Source organism: Panthera pardus, unplaced genomic scaffold, assembly GCF_024362965.1.
Source record: "Panthera pardus isolate Hobbes unplaced genomic scaffold, ASM2436296v1 HiC_scaffold_22, whole genome shotgun sequence".
In the NCBI taxonomy this organism is placed as follows: Eukaryota; Metazoa; Chordata; class Mammalia; order Carnivora; family Felidae; genus Panthera; species Panthera pardus.
In genome coordinates, this window is record NW_026526788.1 from 86,253,822 (window position 1) to 86,274,654 (window position 20,833).

The 20,833-nt window shown below is 55.4% G+C and overlaps 1 protein-coding gene across 5 annotated transcripts in view; it reads left to right on the forward strand.

The window, feature by feature from the left end:
- The window catches only part of INPP5A (inositol polyphosphate-5-phosphatase A), a 172,934-nt gene that overhangs the window by 89,689 nt on the left and 62,412 nt on the right, over positions 1 to 20,833 (forward strand). For all 5 annotated transcript variants that reach the window (XM_019432222.2, XM_019432220.2, XM_053910094.1 and 2 more), the window contains one exon: positions 13,667 to 13,730. In XM_019432222.2, coding sequence (XP_019287767.1) covers positions 13,667 to 13,730 — 64 coding nt within the window. The remainder of the gene's footprint in view (positions 1 to 13,666; positions 13,731 to 20,833) is intronic.

Genomic DNA, 20,833 nt, shown 5'->3' on the forward strand with positions numbered 1-20,833 from the left:
TGTCCCCTGGCGGCACCACCCCCGTGCGTCAGATCCTCTCACCACGTTGAGAGAGGGGGCATGCGGGCCCCCCCCGGCTGGTTGTCGTTCCCACCGGTACATTCTTGGGCAGGTGGATGCCGTGAGTCCCTGGTCACCAAAGAGGGAGGCGCAGCGTGGGGGGGGGGCTCCCAGGTCACCTGTGCCTCACAGGTGCCTCACGCTGGCAGTTGTGAATGACCTCACCTCAGACTGGCTTTCTAGAGGGTTCCGGCAGATGCTCCCTGCCCCCGCCTGTCAGGTTTTCCCTTTGTGCAGATTCTCCCGACAGCAGACTCGTGCCAGCACGTCCGTCTTTTTATGGGGGAACCTCCTGGCAGGGCACACCTGCCCTCAGGCTCATGGTCCTTTTCCTTTTTAAGGAAAACGATAGGTATTTGTGTGGTTGGGCAGCAGCACCAGACGGAGGAGGTGTGCACGGGGCCGGCAGTGGGGGTCACTCCTCCGTGGGCTTTGTCAGCAAGCCTCACTGACATCAAGGCCATGAGTGGTGGATAGCTCTTCCCATCAGGGCGGCCGTGATTTGGCCTCAAAAGGGCCTTTCAGATTGTGGGGAGCGTCAGCGGCCGGCTGGCCGGCCCGTGATGTGAAATATGGGTTGCGCCGGAGCTGGTCCTTCACCCCCTCTTCCTGGGGGGACCCCGGGGGCACGGGGGGCCGGTGCCCAGTGGCCTCTCCCTGAACGAGGGGACGCCGTCAGACTCACCCGGGGGGATTTAGAAGGTGTGAGCAGTGAGGCCCCTGCCTCTGTGCTGTGGAAGCAGAAAGCCCCCCCCCGCCTTGGCTGGCGTGCCCCTCCCTGCCATGCCCTGCATTCTGGGGTCAGCCAGGCCACATTTGAGGCCGTCCTGTCCTCCTGCAGCGGGCTGAGGGCACTGGGGGCAAGAGGAAATAGTTAATGATAGCACCCAATAGGAACGATAGTTGGCCTTGAACGGTCACAGCACCGTCACAGCGTGCGTGTTACATGAACCACCCGCGAGGGCTCCTGGCAACCCTGGAGAGCAGGTGCCGGGGTTGTCTTCCCGTGTCGGGTACACAGCCGCCCGCTGACTGACGGAGGCCCCCAAACCCGGGAGAGGAACTTGCTCACCCAGGAAGGGGCCCCGGTGGAAGAAGGTGGGGTGACGGTCAGGGTCGTGCGTGTTGACCTGGAGGGCCTTCGGGGAAATGCCGGCTTAGGGACCCGCGTCCCAGAGGCTGAGTCGGCGGACCCCCAAAGCAGGGCTGCAGGAGGAGAGCTGTGTGTCGCGGCGGCTTTTCTCACAGACCCTGGTATGTGTATGGGGTCTCCCGTGACCTTCACGGAGAAAGAATTGGATGATTAGTCCTATTTACAGAAGGGGCGACTGAGGCTATCCTGACACGTTTGCCCCAGTCACATCGCTAAAACCGCAGAGACGCAGAAGGGATGGGGTGGACGTGACTGGACACGGAAGGTGCGAGGCCTGACACACTGAGGTTAGAGCCTGAGGACAAAGCTGGGAGAGGAACAAGAAGTCATTTTTGAAGAGGTAATAAATGACAGTTCTCCAGTGTGAAAGACCTCAACACACAAACTCAGGAATCCCGGGGACCCCGACAGACCACAGTGAGGCCGAGCAAAGCCACAGACGCAGAGGATGTTTCAGAGGCCGCGCGGGGAGGGGGTGGGCTGCCTTCACGGGGCAGCGGTTAGCCCGAGGGCAGCAGCCGCCGAGCACCTGTCGGGAGAGAGAGTGACACGGACAGGTTCGCTCGGGTGCAGCCGTGAGGACTCTGTCACCGGCAGACCCACATCGAGGACATTCTTCGCGCAGAGACGCGGACCGAGGAGGGCGCGGGGCGCATGTGCTCGTGGTGGGAAGTGAAGCGTTCGACACCCCCCGGGCTTCGTGCCGCAGGGACCGGTGACAGTGACCGGACCGTGAGGCTGTGGGAGGACACGGCCCACTCAGAATGCTGCTGTGTAGCATTTCCGCCTACAGGGACCCACTGACTTACTTGATTCCGAAGTAGATGGTGTTCCCAGGGTAATGGAAATTTAAAAATCAATTAAGTCTTTTTAGTAGCGTTTTGTCTGCCCCAAGCCTCCCCGCGGCAGAAGGAATTCTGTAAACAGCTTGTGTTTGGTGCCAGTCATCTCTTCAAGTGCACTGGACTTCAATTATCCTCTGTCCGTCACGCGCATAACGGATTTCTCCACGTTTGTGAGGGTGAAATTGTAATTGAAAAGCTAATGATTTTTGTAAGAGGAAAGATAAAAGAGCTGTTTTGATTATGATGCAAATGCTCCACATAATTTAATTGGCATAAAAGTGTATTGATTTAGTTTTGTAATCATGTAGACGTGAAAAAAATGACTTAGTAAATCTCATAATTAAAACTGGTTATTTTAAGATATTTTTCTTTGCTCGTTATTGAAACTCAGTTTGCAAAACGCATGTTACCGAGAAGTGCATCCGTATCGCAGACGAATCTCGTTTGGAGGGGAAAATACCGAGGCGAGGCAAATTGAAGCATGCCCTGGGGTGCTCGCAAAGGGGCTCCATGGTCACTGTCGCCCACGGCTCACGGCAGGAGCTCCGTCACGTAGGCGGACTTCCCGGCCCGCCCTCCCTTCCTCCCAAACAAAGACCGTGTGAGCAACTGACCGGCTTTTCCCGCCGGTCGTGCGGCATTAGCTGGTGAAATACAGTAAGTCAGGTGTGAGTCAGTAGGGTTCGGTTTTGGAAGGCGAGGTCCGAACGTGCTCAGCGGCTGGCGACTGTCCTGTGGGAAGGAGCCCCCGAGGCCTGACCGCGTCCCCAGAGCACTCCGGGGGTGTCCTGCGGGTGCACCGCCACCACGGCCCGCCGCGTCCAGGCAGCGGGAGGACGCAGGACGTGGCGGGTGGGCTCGTCCTCCCTGGGCCAACGCTTTAACGGTTCCCTGCAGCCGCGGCCAGTCTCTGGCCCCCTTGCTTCCTGGGGCGCCGCACTCCCCACGCTTAGCGGTGGGGTCCCCGTCCGTGCGGCCACCGTGAGGAGTCTCGAGCGTCGGCCGTTCGAGGTGGCCGTGCACAGCGCCGCTGGCCTCTGCGGGTGGAGGCGGGGGGCCGGTCCCCGTGCCCTCCACCTGCCTGGCCCCGCAGCTGCCCCTTCCTCCCCACTCACCTCCGAGATACCACCCGCCCCCGTCCCGTCCTGCTCCCGGGCCTCTGGCTCTACTCCCTCCTCGGCAAGCTCGGCACCCAGGCCATCGGCCGGCCACGTTGTCCGCCTACGTTTGCATCGGCTCCCAGACCTCTGTCCTGGACCCCAGGCCCAGACGTCCAGTCTCCTTCTCAGTCTGCCTGTGGAGTCTCACAGCCGCGTCAAGCTGGACGCCTTTTCTCCGGAGCGCCGGTCTCAGGCGCCTGGCCCGGCTTCCATGGCAGAAGCCCCAGGTGTTGTCCCGGAGCCCCCCACGCACGTGCCGCCGTGCCAGACATCCTGTGGACGGAGCCCCTGCGGTCAGAGGCTGATCCTTTGTGTGAAGCACCTGTCACTGTCCCCCGCGCCTCAGGCCATTTACTCCTCGGTCTCTGTCGGACGCCCGAGACCACGCGGCCCAGAGAAGTTTCCAGTAACCATCTGCGCAGTGACTGGGTGTGTGAGTGGATGTGCGAGCCCGCTCTCGAAGGCCGTTTCCTGGGCCAGCTGGCAACCTTGCCTCCCCAGTCAGGCGTTCTACCCCCTGTCCCTTGCACGCGAGGGTCTGGCGTCACCACCCTCACGACGCGCCCCCTTCCAGGCAGCCCGTCTCGGGGACCGTTTCAGAAGGCCGTCCGCACCTGTCAGGTGCCTGTCGCGGTGGTGCTGTGAAATGTTAACAGGCGCGTCGATCTGGGGGATTTATCGTGACCACGTGTGATGTTAAGTGGCTGTTGTGTGTTCACCCTCCCTGTCAGGCCCCTCGCTGGGCTGCCTAATTGGGGACACGACCACCGGGGCTGTGACAGGGCCCGGCACCCCTCATGCAGCACGCCAGCTCCCGTGGTGCAAGCTTTATGAAATGCTCTTTAATTCAGGAGCGGAATATCATTAACTTTGCAAGTAGGTGAACACAATGGACGACCAATTTAATTAACTTCTAAGGCCGGCTGTTGGACGGGAGACAAAATGAAATTATATGTGCATTTCTGGAGCAGGCAGCCGGCCTGGAGAGGGGCTTGTGGCGAGGGTCAGACGGGGGGACACCCTCGTGCCGTCATTTCGTGTTTAGCCCCAGAAGCTGAAATTGGAAAGTTAGTACTTTGTACGTGAGTCAGCCCTCATTTTAGACGGCTACAAAGCTGCTTTGAGAGAGAGGGCGCCGGTCCTGACAGCGACCTGCTCCCACAGGCCCCCTCCTGGGCGATGCCGGGTGGAACGGGCAATAATGCCGCCTCATCCGATTAGATGGGCCGTCCGCGAGTGTGTTATACCGGAAGAGATCAATGAAGCTCTACGCTGACTTACACAAAAGCTTTGTTTCATTTATTATTATTTATAATCTAATGAGTGTTATAGTAACCTTGCCTTGATTTATTACTCCGTCTATTAAATTGTTTTAAAACCAGGATTCTGGGCTCACTCTCGTGAAGGACTTATTCCCTCTTGGATAAAAAGTATGTTGTTTTTTGCGACCGCGCTCAGCTTCTTGGAAGCGCTGGGAGGTGTGCGTTAGGCCGTCCTTTGAAACCTGAGTGGGCCCTCCCACACCACCCGCCAGGCGGTCCCGCAGGCTCGTCTCCACACCTGTCTCTTTACCAGCAGTTGTGGAGTCCCCGCCTGGTGCCAGGTGTTGAGCTGGGGACTCAGAGGTCCCGAGAACACTGACCGGGAGCTTCGCGACTGCTGGCAAGGAAGGCACATGCGAGAAGGAAACAAGCATGCAGCCAGAGCGGACGGCCCTGCGGAAGGGTGGGGGACTCTGCTGGGCCAAGGCTCTGCATGAGCAGTCTGGGAGGGCTGCTCAGAGGAGGCAGCCTTTCCATGCAGACCTGCAGCAGCAGGGGGCCACGTGAGAAGAAGCTGAAACAGGGAAGGCAAAGCAGGCACAGGCCCCGATGACGGCAGGCCTCAGGCTGCTCCAGGCCCCGGGTGCCAGTGTGGTCAGGGCTTTCTGTGCTGGGCCGGGGCCTGGGGACGTGGACGGGCAGCCGGGAGGACCCGTGTCCTGGCAGTCACCGAAGAGCAGAGGAGTGACGGGGCCAGAGCCTCTTCTTGACAGGTCACCCTGACATCGGGTGAAGAGGCGGAGGGGGCGGTAGGGGTGCAGGAAGCAGGGGTCCTGCTGGCGTGGGACTGCAGGAGAGACGTGGCGGGGGAGAGGCGGCTGCAGGTATCCAGGGTGTGGGAGGGTGAGTGACAGAGTAATGTCCTGAGTCGGGAGAGACCGGCTCCTGATGAGAAGTCCACATGGGGGCCGAGTTCTGACCCATGAGGCTGGCCTTCAAGGGGAGGCCCAGTGCTGTGCATGCGGGAGCTGCCAGCTGGAAGATGGTTGGGGGGGGGGGGGTTGGCCACCACAGCGGGGAGGAGGGAAGAGGCCCCAGAGGGGTCCCGAGGAGACCCGGTGTGTCGTCACCTGGAGGAGGAGGAGAGTCCGGAGAGACAGACGCTGCTCCTCAAACCTGGAAATAAAGGACGAGGGAAGGGCAAGCGACCTGTGTCGTGAAAAGTGTCCTTTGGATTTGTGAGTGGAGCATCACCAAAGAGAGTCATTTCGCCGGGGTGATGAGAACAGAGACAAGGTTGGAAACCGCAAAACTAAACACGGTGTTGGGAAGATATCCAACAACGCATGAGGGCATGTGTCATGAGTATCCAGGTTGATGCCAAGAATGCAAGGCTGGCTTAACATTTTTAAATTTCCCAAAGCGATTCGCTGCTTTAGCCAATTAAAGGGCACGATCATCTGTCCCTTCTTCCCCTCCGCCAGCGCTTCTCTCTCGGCCGATGCACGTTGCTGGCAGAATGCCCCAGGGCTCAGCCCTCTCCCCCGGCATTCCCACCGCTTCTAATATCACTCGTCACAGGCAGCTGAAATGTCCCTTTTTGCTCACACGTTGGCCCGGAACTTCAGACTCATGATCCACCTGCCTGAGCGGCATCCCTGTGTGCGTGACCAGCAGGCACAGCGGCGTGGCGGATGCATCCTGGTTTCTTGTTTCCCAGCAAATCCCACTCCTCTTGGATTCTCCTCCACCCAGAAAACTCTCCAGTCCGGTTTCTTTCATAAGGGGGCATCTTTGACCTTACCTTTCTTACATATCCTACTTTGAATTCATCAGAAAGTCACAATTCAGGTACATCCCCTGCTGCCTTCCCACCACACACAGTGTCCTCAGCACAGAGCCAGGTGTCTTTTTCCCACATAGCACTGCGACACGACGAAACAAGCAGAAAGGAAAGAAGAAGGTGTGAAGATTATGGAGAAGAAACAGACTGAAGCAAATAGTCCTTACTCACAGATCATCAGGGAGAGTGCGCAATTGTTAGAACTCAGAGTGAGCTGAGCAGTGTGGCTGAATAAAAGATTAATGCACGACAGCCAGTAGCAGTCCTGTTCCCTGGCGACAAACGGTTCTAACCCAACAGTGGTTTCAGAACTTACATTTTCTGACAGCAACAGAAACTAAAAGATAACTAAGAGTAAATCTAATAAGAGATCTTCAAGACCCTTATGGAGAATTATAAAACTTTATTAGAAGATGTTTTAAAACACTTCAGATATTTTAAAATATCTGCCTAAAGATGTGTCATATTTATGGGAAGGAATGCTGAATATCCTAAAAATGCCCCCTATTCCCAATCTGTGGGCCTATAATCTCAACCCCAGTAGGATGCCTTGGGTGTAATCTAGCAGCCATTTTGAGGTTTCATCTGGAAATACAAAGGGCCCAAAATAACGAAAGCAATTGTGAGGAATAATAAAATGAGACATTTATATTAGTAAACATCAAGTCGTACGATAAAGGTAAAAGTGTTACTGGAGATGGACCAGTTGGGCAGCGTGGAGAACTCATGAACAGACCCCCACAGGGTTGAAAGAGAGGTGTAAGTTATAGGGAGACCAGATGATTGGTTTCTACAGAAAATGTAGTAATGCTGGGTTTTACCTTGAGCCATTCTCATTAACAAGTCTCTGTCACCATACAAACTTAAATGGGTAAAACACAGCCTTAGGCTTTCACATAAGAATACAGAGAATACCATCGTGGAATCAGATTAGGGAACTATTTCCAAGTAAGACGTAAAGGCATAAACCATAAAGGAATATATTGATAAATTTGATTACTTTAAAAATAAAAACTTTTATTTAACTAAAGATGCCAAAAGAAAAGATAACCTAAAGAGGGAGAAATTCTTTGTAATGCAAGTAATAGATGAAAACATTCCAAATTAGGGGGTGCCTGGGTGGCTCAGTCGGTTGAGTGTCCAACTTTGGCTCAGGTCATGATCTTGCGGTCTGTGAGTTCAAGCCCCGTGTCCGGCTGGCTCTGTGCTGACAGCTCGGAGCCTGGAGCCTGGAGCCTGGAGCCTGCTTCAGATTCTGTGTCTCCCTCTCTCTCTGCCCCTCCCCCACTCATTCTCTCTCTCTCTCTCTCTCTCTCTCAAAAATAAACACTTAAAAAATTCCAAATTATATTTAAACATTAAAAATCTTATAAAGTGAGAAAAAGGTAGATAGAAAAGTGGACAAGGGATATGAACAAGGGGTTCACAAGAGAAATCTAATTGCCAGTAATCTTCAAAAGAGGCTCAGCGATGATAGAATCACGAAAATGCAGGTCGAAACGACAGTGGCGTGTAATTTCACACCGTCGGGCTGGGTTTGGGGGATGATGTGTTTACTCTCCTTGCCGGATGGGAACCCCCCCCCCCCATAGGGATATGTCAGATTTTACTCCCCCGCCTTCACGTGACGCATTCGTCGTTGGTCGTTTGTCAGTGTTTCTGGAAGTGTTGCCACTGCATTCACGTGCGCCCCTCCTGAGGGCTCCAGCTTCGCCGTGCATCCGCGTGGGTGTCAGCGGGCACACCCGTCTCCCTGTAGCTTGTGTCTTCTGTGCTCAGGGACCGCTGTCCCCCTGGACAAGGGGGTGGCATCGAGAGAGCCGAGCACCCGCCCCGATGCCGCCCCGGGGGCCGCACACGCGAGGCTGCCCTCTGGCGTCTAAGCCTTGTGCCCAGAGAGGGACGCGTGTAGCCATCCTCAGAGCACGGCTGCCCGCCTCACGAGGAGCTTCTACCGCTCACTGCGCGCCGCACCGTCACAGGCGAGGCCACGTCTGTCACGTGGGGGTCCTTCCTCCCTGTTGTCCGCCCGCGCCAGGATACAGTGGACAGAGTGCAAGAGGGTTCGTCACTCTCTCCAGATGAAGAGGCTTTTCCAGCCGTGATCCACTGCAGTCTGTTGATTCTAGCTTAGAACAACTAGGGTTCTCCGATTTTTTTGTAAACTTGAAGAAGATTATCGACGACATCTTACGAAGTTCTTTTTCCCGTTCGTAGATCCGTTTATTTTAATTTTGAAAAGTAACAAGTTGAGGGGCCCCCGGGTGGCTCAGTCAGTTGAGCGTCTGACTCTTGGTTTCAGCTCGGGTCATGTTCTCACGGTTCGTGGGTTCGAGCCCCGCGCTGGGGTTTGTGACGTCTGCTTGGGATTCTCTCTCTCCCTCTCTCTCTGCACCCCCCTCCTCCTACCACTTGTTCTGTCTCAAAATAGATAAATAAGCACTTTTTTAAAAACTAAAAGATAAGTTGAAAACGCTTTAGTTATAGAAACAACATAATGTGCCATCCTGGGGGAGCAGAGACCCGCCAAAGCCCACGTAACTTTTGATAAGTGCCGTCACCCTTCCCCGTGGTGGGATTTCCCGAGCTGTGCTGTGCTGGGATCCCGCCCTGTGCGCCCCTGCCCCAGTGCAGACCCCGCAGCTGGCTTCCCGGCCCTTTCCCCCTGCCTCACCGACCTGTCCCCTGGGAGAAGTGCTTGAGTCCTGGTGACTCCCAGGGGGCTGTCGGGACTTGGCCGCCGTCACCCCGGGGGTCACTCTCCAGGCGCTCTTCCGTAGTGTCTGCAGAAGAAGAGAGTGTCCCCATGTGCTCTCGCCGCTGTCGATCTGGCGGCAGGAATGTTCTCTGTTTCACGGAAAAGCGAGCCGGAAGCTGCAGGCCTGCAGGTTAATGATGTGTACTTTGGCTGCTAACCTAATTGCCGAAATGATAAATTACTGGCCGTCTGATTTGTTTGCAAATAAAAAGTGATGGAGGCCTTTGTAAGAGTCGCTTTGTGTTCTCTCCTGGTCGGCTTCTGCCCAGGCCCGAGGCAGCCCCACCGGGAAAGTGGGAGCACTCGACACGGAAAGTGGGAGCACTCGGCAGCTACGGGCCCTCTTGAGGCCGCTCGGTGGCTGCAGTGCCCTGGTGCTTTCTGACCGGATGTGGGGAGGCCGGCTGCTCTGGTCGCGGCCCTGAGTCTGCTGTGCTGGTGGGGGGTGGGGTGGGGGGTGGGGTGGGGGGTGGGGTGGGGGGTGGGGTGGGGGGTGGGGTGGGGTTCCCGCCCTCACAGTTCAGCTCCAGCTGGGACCATTCATCACATCAGCAGACTCCAGTTGAGCGGAGAACTGGCTTTGTGGCGCGTGCACCTACACCCCGAGTCGGCCGCTGAGCCGTGGGCCGCGATTCACACGAATGCCCAGGTGGACGGCCACCGGGAGACACGTCCCCTGCCACGTTCCACCGAGCACGGGAGCTGGGGTCTCCTGCGCAGCCACACCTGCCCTGCGCGGCAGAGCCCCGGGGACCGGGCTTTCCAGGCTCTGCCCCGGCACCATCAGGCCGCACCTGGAGGCCGTCCCCACCCCGTCCAGGGCGCCCACCTTTCGCTTGCTGTTCTGGCAGAAATACAGCATCGACTGGACTGTGTCTCACTAATGGAGAATTAATAGGCACCCTTGACAGTCAGGTTTATAAATATGTAAAAAGTATTTTAATTGTTTTTAGTAAAACAGGCAAGGAGTCAATATTCTCCGACATGACAAGCACAGTGCTGACAGGTGCTGTGGGCAGAAGGCCCGCCGGGCGCGGGGCCTCCCCCCCGTTGGCAGGCCCGGGCGCGCTCTGTCCTGATGTCGTCGTGTCCTGTGATAGATGCGTGCCCTGAACCGTATTGATAGAGTAGGTCAAACGTTGAAAAAGTTAGCTTGAACTTTGACTTTAAATATTCATTAGAGCTAATTATGGATTTTCTGACTCCATGAATTACAGTTTCTATGCCTGTGTTGGCCGTTTATTTTCCATTTATTTATTGTAAACTTCATAACATTGTATTGGCTTTATCACATTCAACAAGGTCATAGTTAAATGTTTGCCGTGACCTTGGTGGGCTTACGCTTTTCAGAGGGCTCTTTCCTGGGTCAAGGGAGGCACAGCTGTCAAGGGCTGATGCGGCGCCACAGCGAGGGAGGCTCCCCCAGGGATGCAGGCCTGCTCACGTGCTCCCTGGGGCCGCGCGCTGCCCGTGGTCCTGTCGTCCCTCCTGCCTGGAGGGGCCTTCGCCTGACTCGTCAAAAGAGAAGACCGGGTTGGCTGTCCTCGGGCGCGTGCACCACGGTGCCTCAGCTCCTCCTGTGAGCGGACCCGGGGCGGGTGCCCAACGGGGTGGGGGCAGGCGGGCAGTCCGCCCGGTTGCCGCGTGTGGCGAGCCCCTCGCCCCGAGTCCCCAGCCGGCCCCTGGCCGGATGTGCTCGCAGCCTCGAGAGGATCTTCCCAATCGGGACGAGGCCTCCGCTCTGCGTTTCTGGCAAGTTTTCGCACGTCTGGCCTCCGGTGAGCGGCCTGCTGTGCCCTGGGGAGGAGCCCGAAGCCTGGCACTCCCCTGCTCCCGCCCACTCTGCTTGCCAGGCTGCCATGTCCATCCCTGTGGCTCCTCAGGCAGTGACCACTGGAGCGGTTCAGAAGGTCCCCAGGGTCGCCTGCACTTCCGGAAGTGTCCGCATTTTGTCTTCGGGTCACGTCAGGGAGGCTTGTGAGGCAGCTCCGGGCTCAGATTGGAGGACGGTGTCATCTCTCTGCTCTTGGACTCCTGGGCCGAAGGAGACCGCCAGCCCCCAGGACTGGGCCTGGGGCAGGGCCACGCACGAGGCACAGCCGGGCCCCCTGCAGGGCGCCTGGCGTGGTGCCTGCAGCCTCTGTGGGCGGGCCCGTGCTGTGGTTCTGAACCCAGGTGTCCCTCGCGGAGTCGGCAACGGCATCGAGGACCAGGGGCATGTGTGCCCTTTGACCCAGCCTGACAGAGGCCGTGGTCGTAGCGTCTTCCCTGGGGGAAGGCCCGAGGACAGCCAGCATTGGCGGGAGGGCTTGGAACATAGTGCCCCAGGATGTGGAAACCCCCAGGAACTGGAATTCCAAGGCTGCTGAAGTGCGGTGGGGGGATGCTGGGGTCAGGGCATGTGGGGTTTGCACGTGTGCCCGGCAAATGTAACCCCCTGCCCCCACACTAACTGCTGACCCGGGCAGGGTCCTGCCCACGGATCCTCGGGAGGGCACGTGGGAGCCAGCAGGCGCCCCCCCGCCCCCCCGAGTTTGGGGGCCACGGAGAGCCCTGCAGCAGGCTGTCACCCAGATGAGAGGGTGACGAGTGCTGCCTGCACCGCGCCCTCCCCCTCCCCCTCTGCACCCACCAGGCGGCCCTTCAGTGTGGAAGGCACCCCTCCGAGCTCCAGGCTGGACTGGCTCGGGGGGAAGGGAGCGGATAAAGGATTTGTAGGCAGTTTGGGAACTTTAATCTGGGCTTGATAGTGTTGATCTGTGGCATCGCTGCCTCTTTTCTGCAGAGATAACACTTTGTGGTCATAAGAAGATTCTTACAAGGGACCCGCGCCGCAGTGTTCAGGATGCAGGGTCGTAGGGTCAGCAGCAGCTGCTTTTGGGTGGTTTGGCCACATGTGCATGCACGTGTGTACGTGTGTCCACGTGTGTGTGTGTGCCCCTGTGCATGTGTGTGCGTGTGTGCCCGCGTGTGCTGTATGTACCCACCCATGTATGTGTGCGTGTGTGCTGGGTGTTCGTATGTGTGCCCATGCGTGTATGTACTTGTGTGTATGCGTGTATGCCCGTGTGTGTGTGTGTGTGTGTGTGTGTGTACACACAAGAAGACAGGGTGTATGTGGCAGGTGCCGGCAGTTGGGAATCTGGCTGAGGGACACCTGTGTCACTGTCCTGCTGGTTCAGCCTTCTGCACACCAGCCCTTCTCTGTCTGCCCGACCCTCCCCCGGCTCTTCCCCTCACCCTTTGGGACTGAGCTGCAGGGTGAAAAGTAGAACCCCACTTTTCCCTTCCAGCGAGGCCCTGCCTGCTGCGGCCTGACCGCCTTTGGCTGCAGCCAGGCGTCCCTGCTCGGCCGGCGCCCGTGTGCCGCCCCCCGCCGGCTCCTCAGCCTGGCGCCCACGCCCTCGCCTCTCACTCGGTTCAGTCTCGGGGCAGACGGCCCTGCTGGGCTCTTTTCCCTGCTTGATCTTGTGCCGTGAGGGGTGGACTCTAGGAGGACGGGGCTCGTCTGTGGAAGTCAGAGTAGTAAAGGTGCGATGTACAGCCGGTGAAACGCACCCTTCCTAGGGTCCAGTGCGGTGGGTTTGGGCAAAGCATAGTTTTGTAGCTGTCATCTAGTCGTAGAGCAGTTTTATCGCCTGGAAGTCTCCCCGGCCCCTTGTTCAGGTGGCCACGTTTTGCAAAACCACAAAATACATATCCGTGCACACATGCACATCTGCATCTGTATCTACCTGAATACACACGTGTGCACATATGTGCACATGTGCAGTGACACATATCCGCATGTGTGTGCACAGATACACACATGCGTGTGCACATGCATACGTTCACACACATGCATATACATGCGTGCATACGCATCTACACATAGACACGTACACACACAAACACCTGCTGCGTGCACATTTACACGTGTCCACAGGTGTGTGTGCATTTCAACGTATATGCACGCACACATACACACGTTATTCCTGCTCGCACACGTATGCACGTAAGCATATATATGCGTGCACAGACACGTTTAGGAAATAACCAAGTCAAGTTCGAATTTTAGACAACCAGCAAATAATGTTAGTGTCAGGTGTGCTGTGCGAGCCTCCCTTGCCCGTCATCCCACCCCCAGCCTGGCCTCTGTGGCTTCGCCTCCTTCCCAAGCGTGGGGAGCAGGACCGACCCCGATGCCCAGAACAGTCAGCCCCTGGCGGGCAGGGGCCCGGCAGCTCTGGGGGGAATGGTGTTGCAGCCCCACGTGGAGGAGGAGGGGAGGAGAGCAAGGAGCAGGGCGGGCAGAGGAGGGGTGTGGAGTGCAGCCGATGGGGGGCAGGCAGGTGCCCGAGGCCGGGGGCGGGTGCCCGAGCCCTTCCCGCTGGACCCTGGCGCTCACAGCAGAGGCGAGACCGCGCCGGAGTGCGCACCCCTGTGCCTCAGACGTGGCTGACACCTCCTCCCCGTGACCGTGATTAAGTCCGGATGAGTTAACTTTTGTTTCTGGTCCAAAAGAGCTTTTTGTGCGTCACTTAACAACGCTTTCAAATGGTTCCCGGTGCTGGTCATTCACTTGACTTCTCTTTTTGCTCTGCAGGCACTAGGAAGCTTTTATTTTCTTCATGAATCCTTAAAAAACATCTACCAGTTTGACTTTAAAGGTAAGACTCTTCTGGGATCTCTGGCAGGGCTCACCCCACCCCGTGTCCCTGTGGGAGGCTCACAGCCACGAACCAGGGACCTCACAGGGACACCTGGCTTTCTGGCCCCTCTGAGGTCCAGGCGGCCGGCCTGCCCCAGACCCCAGCCCTGCCCGTCCCCCTGCTGGGCAGGGCCCGTAGGTGACACTGGCTTTCCTGCAGCACAGTCGAGAGGAGAAGGGAATGGTCTTGTGTCTGTGTCCGTATCAAATGGGAGAAAGTGGAGAACGGCAGGAGAGTGTGCTGTCTTTAAAGAGAAGGACGAGCGCTGATGTTTGCGGTGGAGTGAAAAATGCCCGTGCTTCTGGGCCAACACCGTGCGCTGAGTGGGGGAGGAGACGTGCCTCCTGAAGACACAGCCTTTGTCTCTGTGGCTCAGCACGTGTGAGCCATCCCCCCGACCTGGGCGGCCCCAGCGTCTGCCCTGCTCGGCTGGGGTGCTGTGCGCCTGCCTTGTTGGGCACTGTCCCTTCGTGCCACCTGTGAGTCCTCTGGCTCCACAATGCTCTTGAGCCAGATCACATCAATTTGAGATGTCACTGGAGTTGTGATAACTGTGGAGAGCGACTAATTATGTCAGTTTGTCCAGATTCATTATCTTTGCTCACTTACGAGACAGATCACCTCTCAGGAAAGTGAGAAGCAGAGCCTTCTCTAAATTGCTTGAGTAGTGATTTCATCGATGTTAAGAACAGGATTCCAGCCAGCAGGACTATTTTTCACTGGCCCTGTTGCCTGAGGATTCTTCACACGGTTTTCTAAACACAAGCACCTGCCTTTTCCCACTGGGGAAGCCACGCAGACCTGGTGAGAGACGGGCCGGAGGCCACCGTCCCCCGAACTTGATAGACCGTGGGCACCACTGTGTCGCGTTGTCAAGCAGCGGGGCCGTGGGCGAGAGAGTGCACAGAGGGGAGGTGTTCAGACACAGCGCGCTCAGGCGGGGCTAGAAGCAGAACGGGTTACACTTCTACTAAGCCTGTGCGTCAAGCTCAAACGTGTCGCTGATCTATTTAACTTTTCCTTTTTTTTTTTTTTTTTGAGTGACCATCTGCATACATATTTTATTGCTAAATCAGATGGGTCAAAACTGCCTGGCTGGCCCGTGGTTTATTCAAAACCATCCATTAGGTACGTGTACGCGTGACCCCAGCAGACCTTCCCCGAGGGCCCCCATGTCGTCAGTGACAAGGGCTGAGATGGTGGCAGTGGCCATTCCCTGAGCACGTCTGTGGCGGGAGGCTGCGGGGACCCTGGGGACGCGGCGGTGGCCCAGCGTGGCCGTGCCACTGCTGCCGCTCCGAGCAGGTGCTGGTCTCAGAGGAGCGGGGCGGGCCGCCGCCCTGCACTGTGGCCCTGGCTCTCGAAGGTTCACTCTCACACCTTGAGTCAAGTTACAGCAAACGTAGAAGTTGTGAGAAGTTTGAATGAACTTTTTAAGAATAGCCTGTATTTTCACAAACAAGCAGTTAGAAATGCGAGGACGCCCTGAAGCCGTGGGTGGGAAGGATGATAGGGACGTCACTTTCTGGCCCGGCACCTGCGAGCACGGGTGGCACTGCGCGGACCCAAGAGGGCGCGTCTCTGAGATCCTGCAGCAAAGCCAGGCCGCCGGGCCGGTGCCGCCTCCAGACCGGAGGGCCGGGCGGGCGGACCGGGACCCCGGAGCCGGCTGGGGGCGGCTGACGGGTTGGAAAGCCGGAGGCTCCAGGATGGGGGCTTGGGAGAGAAGAGCCCGTGGGGGCCCGGCCTCGGAGCCCCCCCACTTCCGTGAGCTTTGCCTGCAGGAGCCCCACCGTGTTGTCTTGGTGAAGATCAGAGAAAAACCCCCTGGTGCTGCTGGGGGCGGGGGGGGGGGGGGCGGGAGGAGCTGTTTGGAAGTGTGTCTGGACACTGGGTTCTTCCCGAGAGGCCTGCCCTCCCCAGAGCAGCCCCACCGGCCTGGTGGAGGGAGGTGGCCTCGCTGCGGGGCCCGAGGGGCCGCGGTGCTAGGAAGCGTGTGCCGAGGTTGCAGCCAGGGCTCGCGCTGGCTGAAGGACCGAGGCGGGGTCATGGGGCTGCGGGACAGTGTCCCTGCACCCAGCCGCAGCGCCCGTCACCGCGACGCGGTGTGGCGGAGGCCTGCAGCGTGTCCCCGGCAAGAGCACAGAGACGACAGGGGAGCCACAACGGGACGCGGGAGGAGGGCTCAGCCTCTGAGCCCTCACGGGAAACACAGCCCGGCTCCTCGCCAGATCAGCACAACGCCTCGCGTGGAAGGCCCGTCTGCTCAGTTCCTTTTCCCAATTATTCACGTTTTGCCCTCCACCCAAAGCCAGAAACTGAGCTGACGGACAGGAGGTCCGGCGTGCAGAGAGCAGGCTCGCGTCGGAGCCAGACCGGGGTGTGGCTCCGTGTGGAGCTGTCCGACCCGGAAGCGTGGATGGCTGCGGTTCACACACCGGTGGCGCCCGTGGCAGAACGGACGGCGTGCGCGCAGGTGGCCGCGCGAGTCAAGACGGAAACCACGAATCTACGGAACAGCTCAGAATGAAGGACGCCGTAACAGAAACGCACCAGGCCTTTGCCAGGCTCGTCGGCCTGGACACGGCTGAAGACAGAGCCAGCCGGCCAGAAGAGCGTGGTAGAAAACCTTCCAAACTGAAAAGTGGGAGAAAAACACAACACGAAAGCAGAGCGAGACGTCCGAGCGCCGTGGGACGCGTGCACTGAGGGACGGCGGCGGGGAAAGGAACAGAGGAAATATTTGAAGTAACGGCCCAGGATTTTACACAACTGATAATGGACACCAAGCGGCAGATCCAGAGAGCTCTAGGTGACCGAGCAGGCTAAGCACCCGAAATCCATCCCCGAGCGTGTCCTTCTGAAGCCACAGAAAGCTGGAGATGACGGGAAGACGTTGAAAGAATCAGGGGTGGGTAGGGGTGACCTAGAAAGGAGCGAGGACAAGATTTGCATTGGACTTCTTTTCGGAAACCGCGAAGCAAATAGAGCAGTGTGAAATATTTTTATCGTCGGAAGGAAAAAATCTAGAATTCTGTGGCTAGCAAAATTATCCTTCAAAGTTTAAAGAAAAATAGACTTTCTCAAACCCAAGTCGAGGGAATTTGTCTCCAGCAGACCTGCCTTATAAAAAAATGTTAACAGTTATTTGATAAAAGAAAAACGGTGCCTGCAGATCCACACGAAGGGGGCAGAGCGCGAGAGAGGAGTAAATGGGGGTGACGTTGTATTTGTTGTTATCCTTAGTCTGGCAGAGAACTTTTGTGCAGAGCGCCAACAGCAGCAACGTTCTGGGTGACTCTGCAGCTTACGGACAAGGGATGAGTAGCAGTGCCGTCAGGAGGGGCGGGGACAGGCCCGGGCTCTGTCACGGGGAACGCGGGCTCTCTGTGAAGGGATACGAGCCTCCGTGAAAGCAGACCCGGCCCAGCTGTAAATGTGTATCGCGGACTGTGGCAACTGAAAACTTTCAAAATGAAATACGGTGGACCTGCTGACAGAAGAGAGAGAGTAGAATCGGATGAAACGCTCGATTAAACCAAAGAAGGCAGGAAGCGGGGGAGACAAGGAAGACAGGAAACGAAGGCAACAGATGGAAAAGCTACCGGCACCGAGTGTCCTACTATGTCCAGAATGTCCTTAGATGTTAGTAGTGCCAACGCACCAATTTCAAGACAGAAACCGTCAGAGTGGTTAACAAGATGATACCCAAGCGCGTGTTGTCTGCCAGGAACCCGCGTAAGATGCGTACACACGTGCGGGTTAAAAGGAGAGAGATGGAGAGAGCGCGATGGCACTGACACTGGCCAAGAAGAGCACTGGGCCAGCGGTCTTAATCTCAGACACCGCAGACTTCAGAGCAGGGAGAGTCACTGGGGATAAACAAAGCCATTTACCGCTTGACGAAAAAGGGGTCAGTTCTTTAAGAAGACATAACAGTTCTTAACGTGGACGCACCTAACAACAGACCGTCGCCACACCAGAGGCAAAAACTGACAGAACGTCAAGGAGAAATGGATGAATCCACGGTTAGAGTTGAGGCCTCCAGTGCCCCCCACCGGAGACGGACAGACCCGGCAAGGCAGAGAAGTGGTAAGGGCATGGTCCAACTCAACAGCACCATCAATCACCTGGGTCTGATGGACACTTACAGAATATTCTATCCGACAACAGCAGAACGTACATTCTTCTCAAGTTCACCTGGAACATTCACCGGGATAGGCCACATTCTGGGCCATAAAACACTCCTGGGCAAATTTAAAAGAACAGAAATCACACAAAGTATACTCTTGGGCCACGGTGGAATTTAACTGGAAATCAATAACAGAAAGGTGGCCGGAAACTCCCAAAATACGTGTGTCGAAAGTTCAGAACCGACAGAAGTAAAGCCAGGGAATCACTGAGGTAATAATTAGCCAAAGTTGGCGGTGCACGTCAGCAAGACCGTGTGCAAACCCGAGCACTCAGACCGAGACGTGGAGGGAGGCTCCGGGGTGTGTCGTGAAACTGCAGCCTACACGGTGTGCGGGCAGTGACTGCTCCCTCTTCCCCGTGATTGGTTGTAAGAATTCTCATAAGTAATGGGGAATCGCTTAGTGGTTACCTCCTGTCAACCTTTGGAAACGGTTTGAGGGTTGCTTATGATTTTCAGAGGCATAAGTAAGAAATGAGACCGTTTCAGTTAGTCTTGCAAAATAAAAATAAGCTAATTTCAGCTTTGTTTGTATGATTAAATTGGCTTTATGTGCTCAGGGGATTTTAAAGGCTGGTCACTGTATTTTATTTTAACACTCGGATGTTAAAGAACACGCTTATGACTGACACATGGGTCACAGAATAAATCTCAAGAAAAAGTTTTAAAATATTTTGAGTTGAATGAAAATGAAATACAGCTGATCAAAATTTGTGGGCTACAGTGAAAGCCAGGCGTCGGTGGCATCAGATGTGCAGAGAAGAGGTGAGACCTGAAGTCAATAATCGAAGCTGCTGCCTTAGGAAGCTAGGAGAAGAGCAAAATAAATCCAAATCATAAGAAGAGAAATAATAAAAACTAGAACATAAATCAATGAAATTGAAAACAGGAACTCAATAGAGAAAATTAACAAAACCCAGAGCTGATTCTTTGAAAAGATCAATAAAATTGATATACCTCTAGTCAGGCTAACCAAGAAAAAAGAAAACACAATTTACTAATATTAGAAACGAGACAGGGGTCATCACCACTGACAGTGTGGACACTAAAAGGATAATAAAGGTATATTGTGAATTGGCCTATAAATTTGATAATTTAGATGGTCCAGTTCCTTGAGAGATACACCCTACCAAAACTCATAAATGGAAGACTGGATAATCTGAATAGGCCTTTATCTATTAAGGAAATTGAATCAATAATTAATAACCTTCAAAAAAGAAAGCACCAGGCCCAGATGGTTTCACTGTGAATTCTACCAAGCATCGAAGGAAGACATTACACCCGTTCTCTACAGTCTCTCCCAGAAAGTAGAAGCAGAGGGAAAACTTTTCTGACTCGTTCTGTGAGGCCAACCTTGCCTAATCCCCAAACCAAATAAAGACGTCATAGAAAAGGAAAACCGTAGGCCAGTGTCTCTCATGAACATAAAATGCGAAACACTTCAGCATAATATTAACGATTTGAATTCAACAGTGTGTAGGAAGGATTCCACACCATGGCAGATGGAGATTTTTTTCCAGGTGTGCAAGACTGGTTCTACGTTTGAAACTCAGTTGATGTCATACGTCGTATCAACAAGCTAAAGAAGAAAATCACGTGTCAGTGGATGCAGAAAAGGTCTTTGACTAAACCTGACACCTCTTCATAATAAAAACTCTCAGCAAACTAGGCACAGGAAAGAACTACTTGGTAAAGAACAGCTACAGAAACCTACATCCACATAACATGTAATAGACACTTAGATGCTTTTGCGCTTAGAATCCGGAGCGAGGCAAGGATGTCCACTCATCATTTCTCTTCAACATCGTACTGGGAATCTTGGCGGTTCAGCAAGGCAAGAAGAAATAAGAGGCTTATTGATGGGAGTCGGGGTCAAGGAATAAAGCGGCCTTAGTTCTCAGATGACATGATAATGTAGAAAATCTGAAAGAATCCTCAACAACAAAAACTGGTACCAATGAGCAAGGTTACAGGATACATGGTTAATATACAAAGTCAATGGCTTTTTTATACCGACAGCGAATGGGCGGAATTTGAAATTAAAAACAAAATACCACTTACATTAGCGCACACGCACACAAGAAATACTTAGGAATAAATCTAGCAAAATATGTATAAGATTCATACGAGGAAGGGGCACCTGGGTGGCTCAGTCGGTTGGGCGTCCGACTTCAGCTCAGGTCACGATCTCACGGTTCATGAGTTCGATCCCCGCGTCGGGCTCTGGGCTGAGAGCTCGGAGCCCACGGGGATCCTCTGTCCTCCTCTCTCTCTGCCTCTCCCCCACGCGTGCGCGCTGTCTCCCTCTCAAAAATAAGTAAACGTTAAAAAAAGATTAATATGAGGAAAAGTACAAAACTCTGTTGAAAGAAACCCAAAAGGATCCAAATAAGGGGAGCAGTAGCCCACGGTCACCGACAGGAAGATTCAGTATTGTCAATATATTGGCTCTTCCCAGCTTGATCCCTGGATTCAGTGCAATCTTCATCAAAACTCCAGCAGGTTACCTTGTAGGCCTCAACAAATTGAGTCTCACATTTATAGGGAAGAGACGAAAAACCCAGAAGAGCCAACCCCATATTGAAGGAGGAAAACAAGGTTGCAGGACTGATGCTACCCGACCTGAAGACTCACGGAAAGCTACGGTAATCAAGACGGCGAGGGGTTGGCGGGACGGTAGACGGATGGGTCGGTGGATCAGAGAAAAAGACCCGCGTAAATATAGGTGACTGACATCTGACAAAGGGGCGAAAGGTAACACGGCGGAGCAGAGATGGTGTTGGAACCGCTGGGCGTCCACGTGCAAAATAGCGAATCCACTCCCAGACCTTACGCCTCCCCGAGAGTGAACCGAAAGCGGGTCACGGAG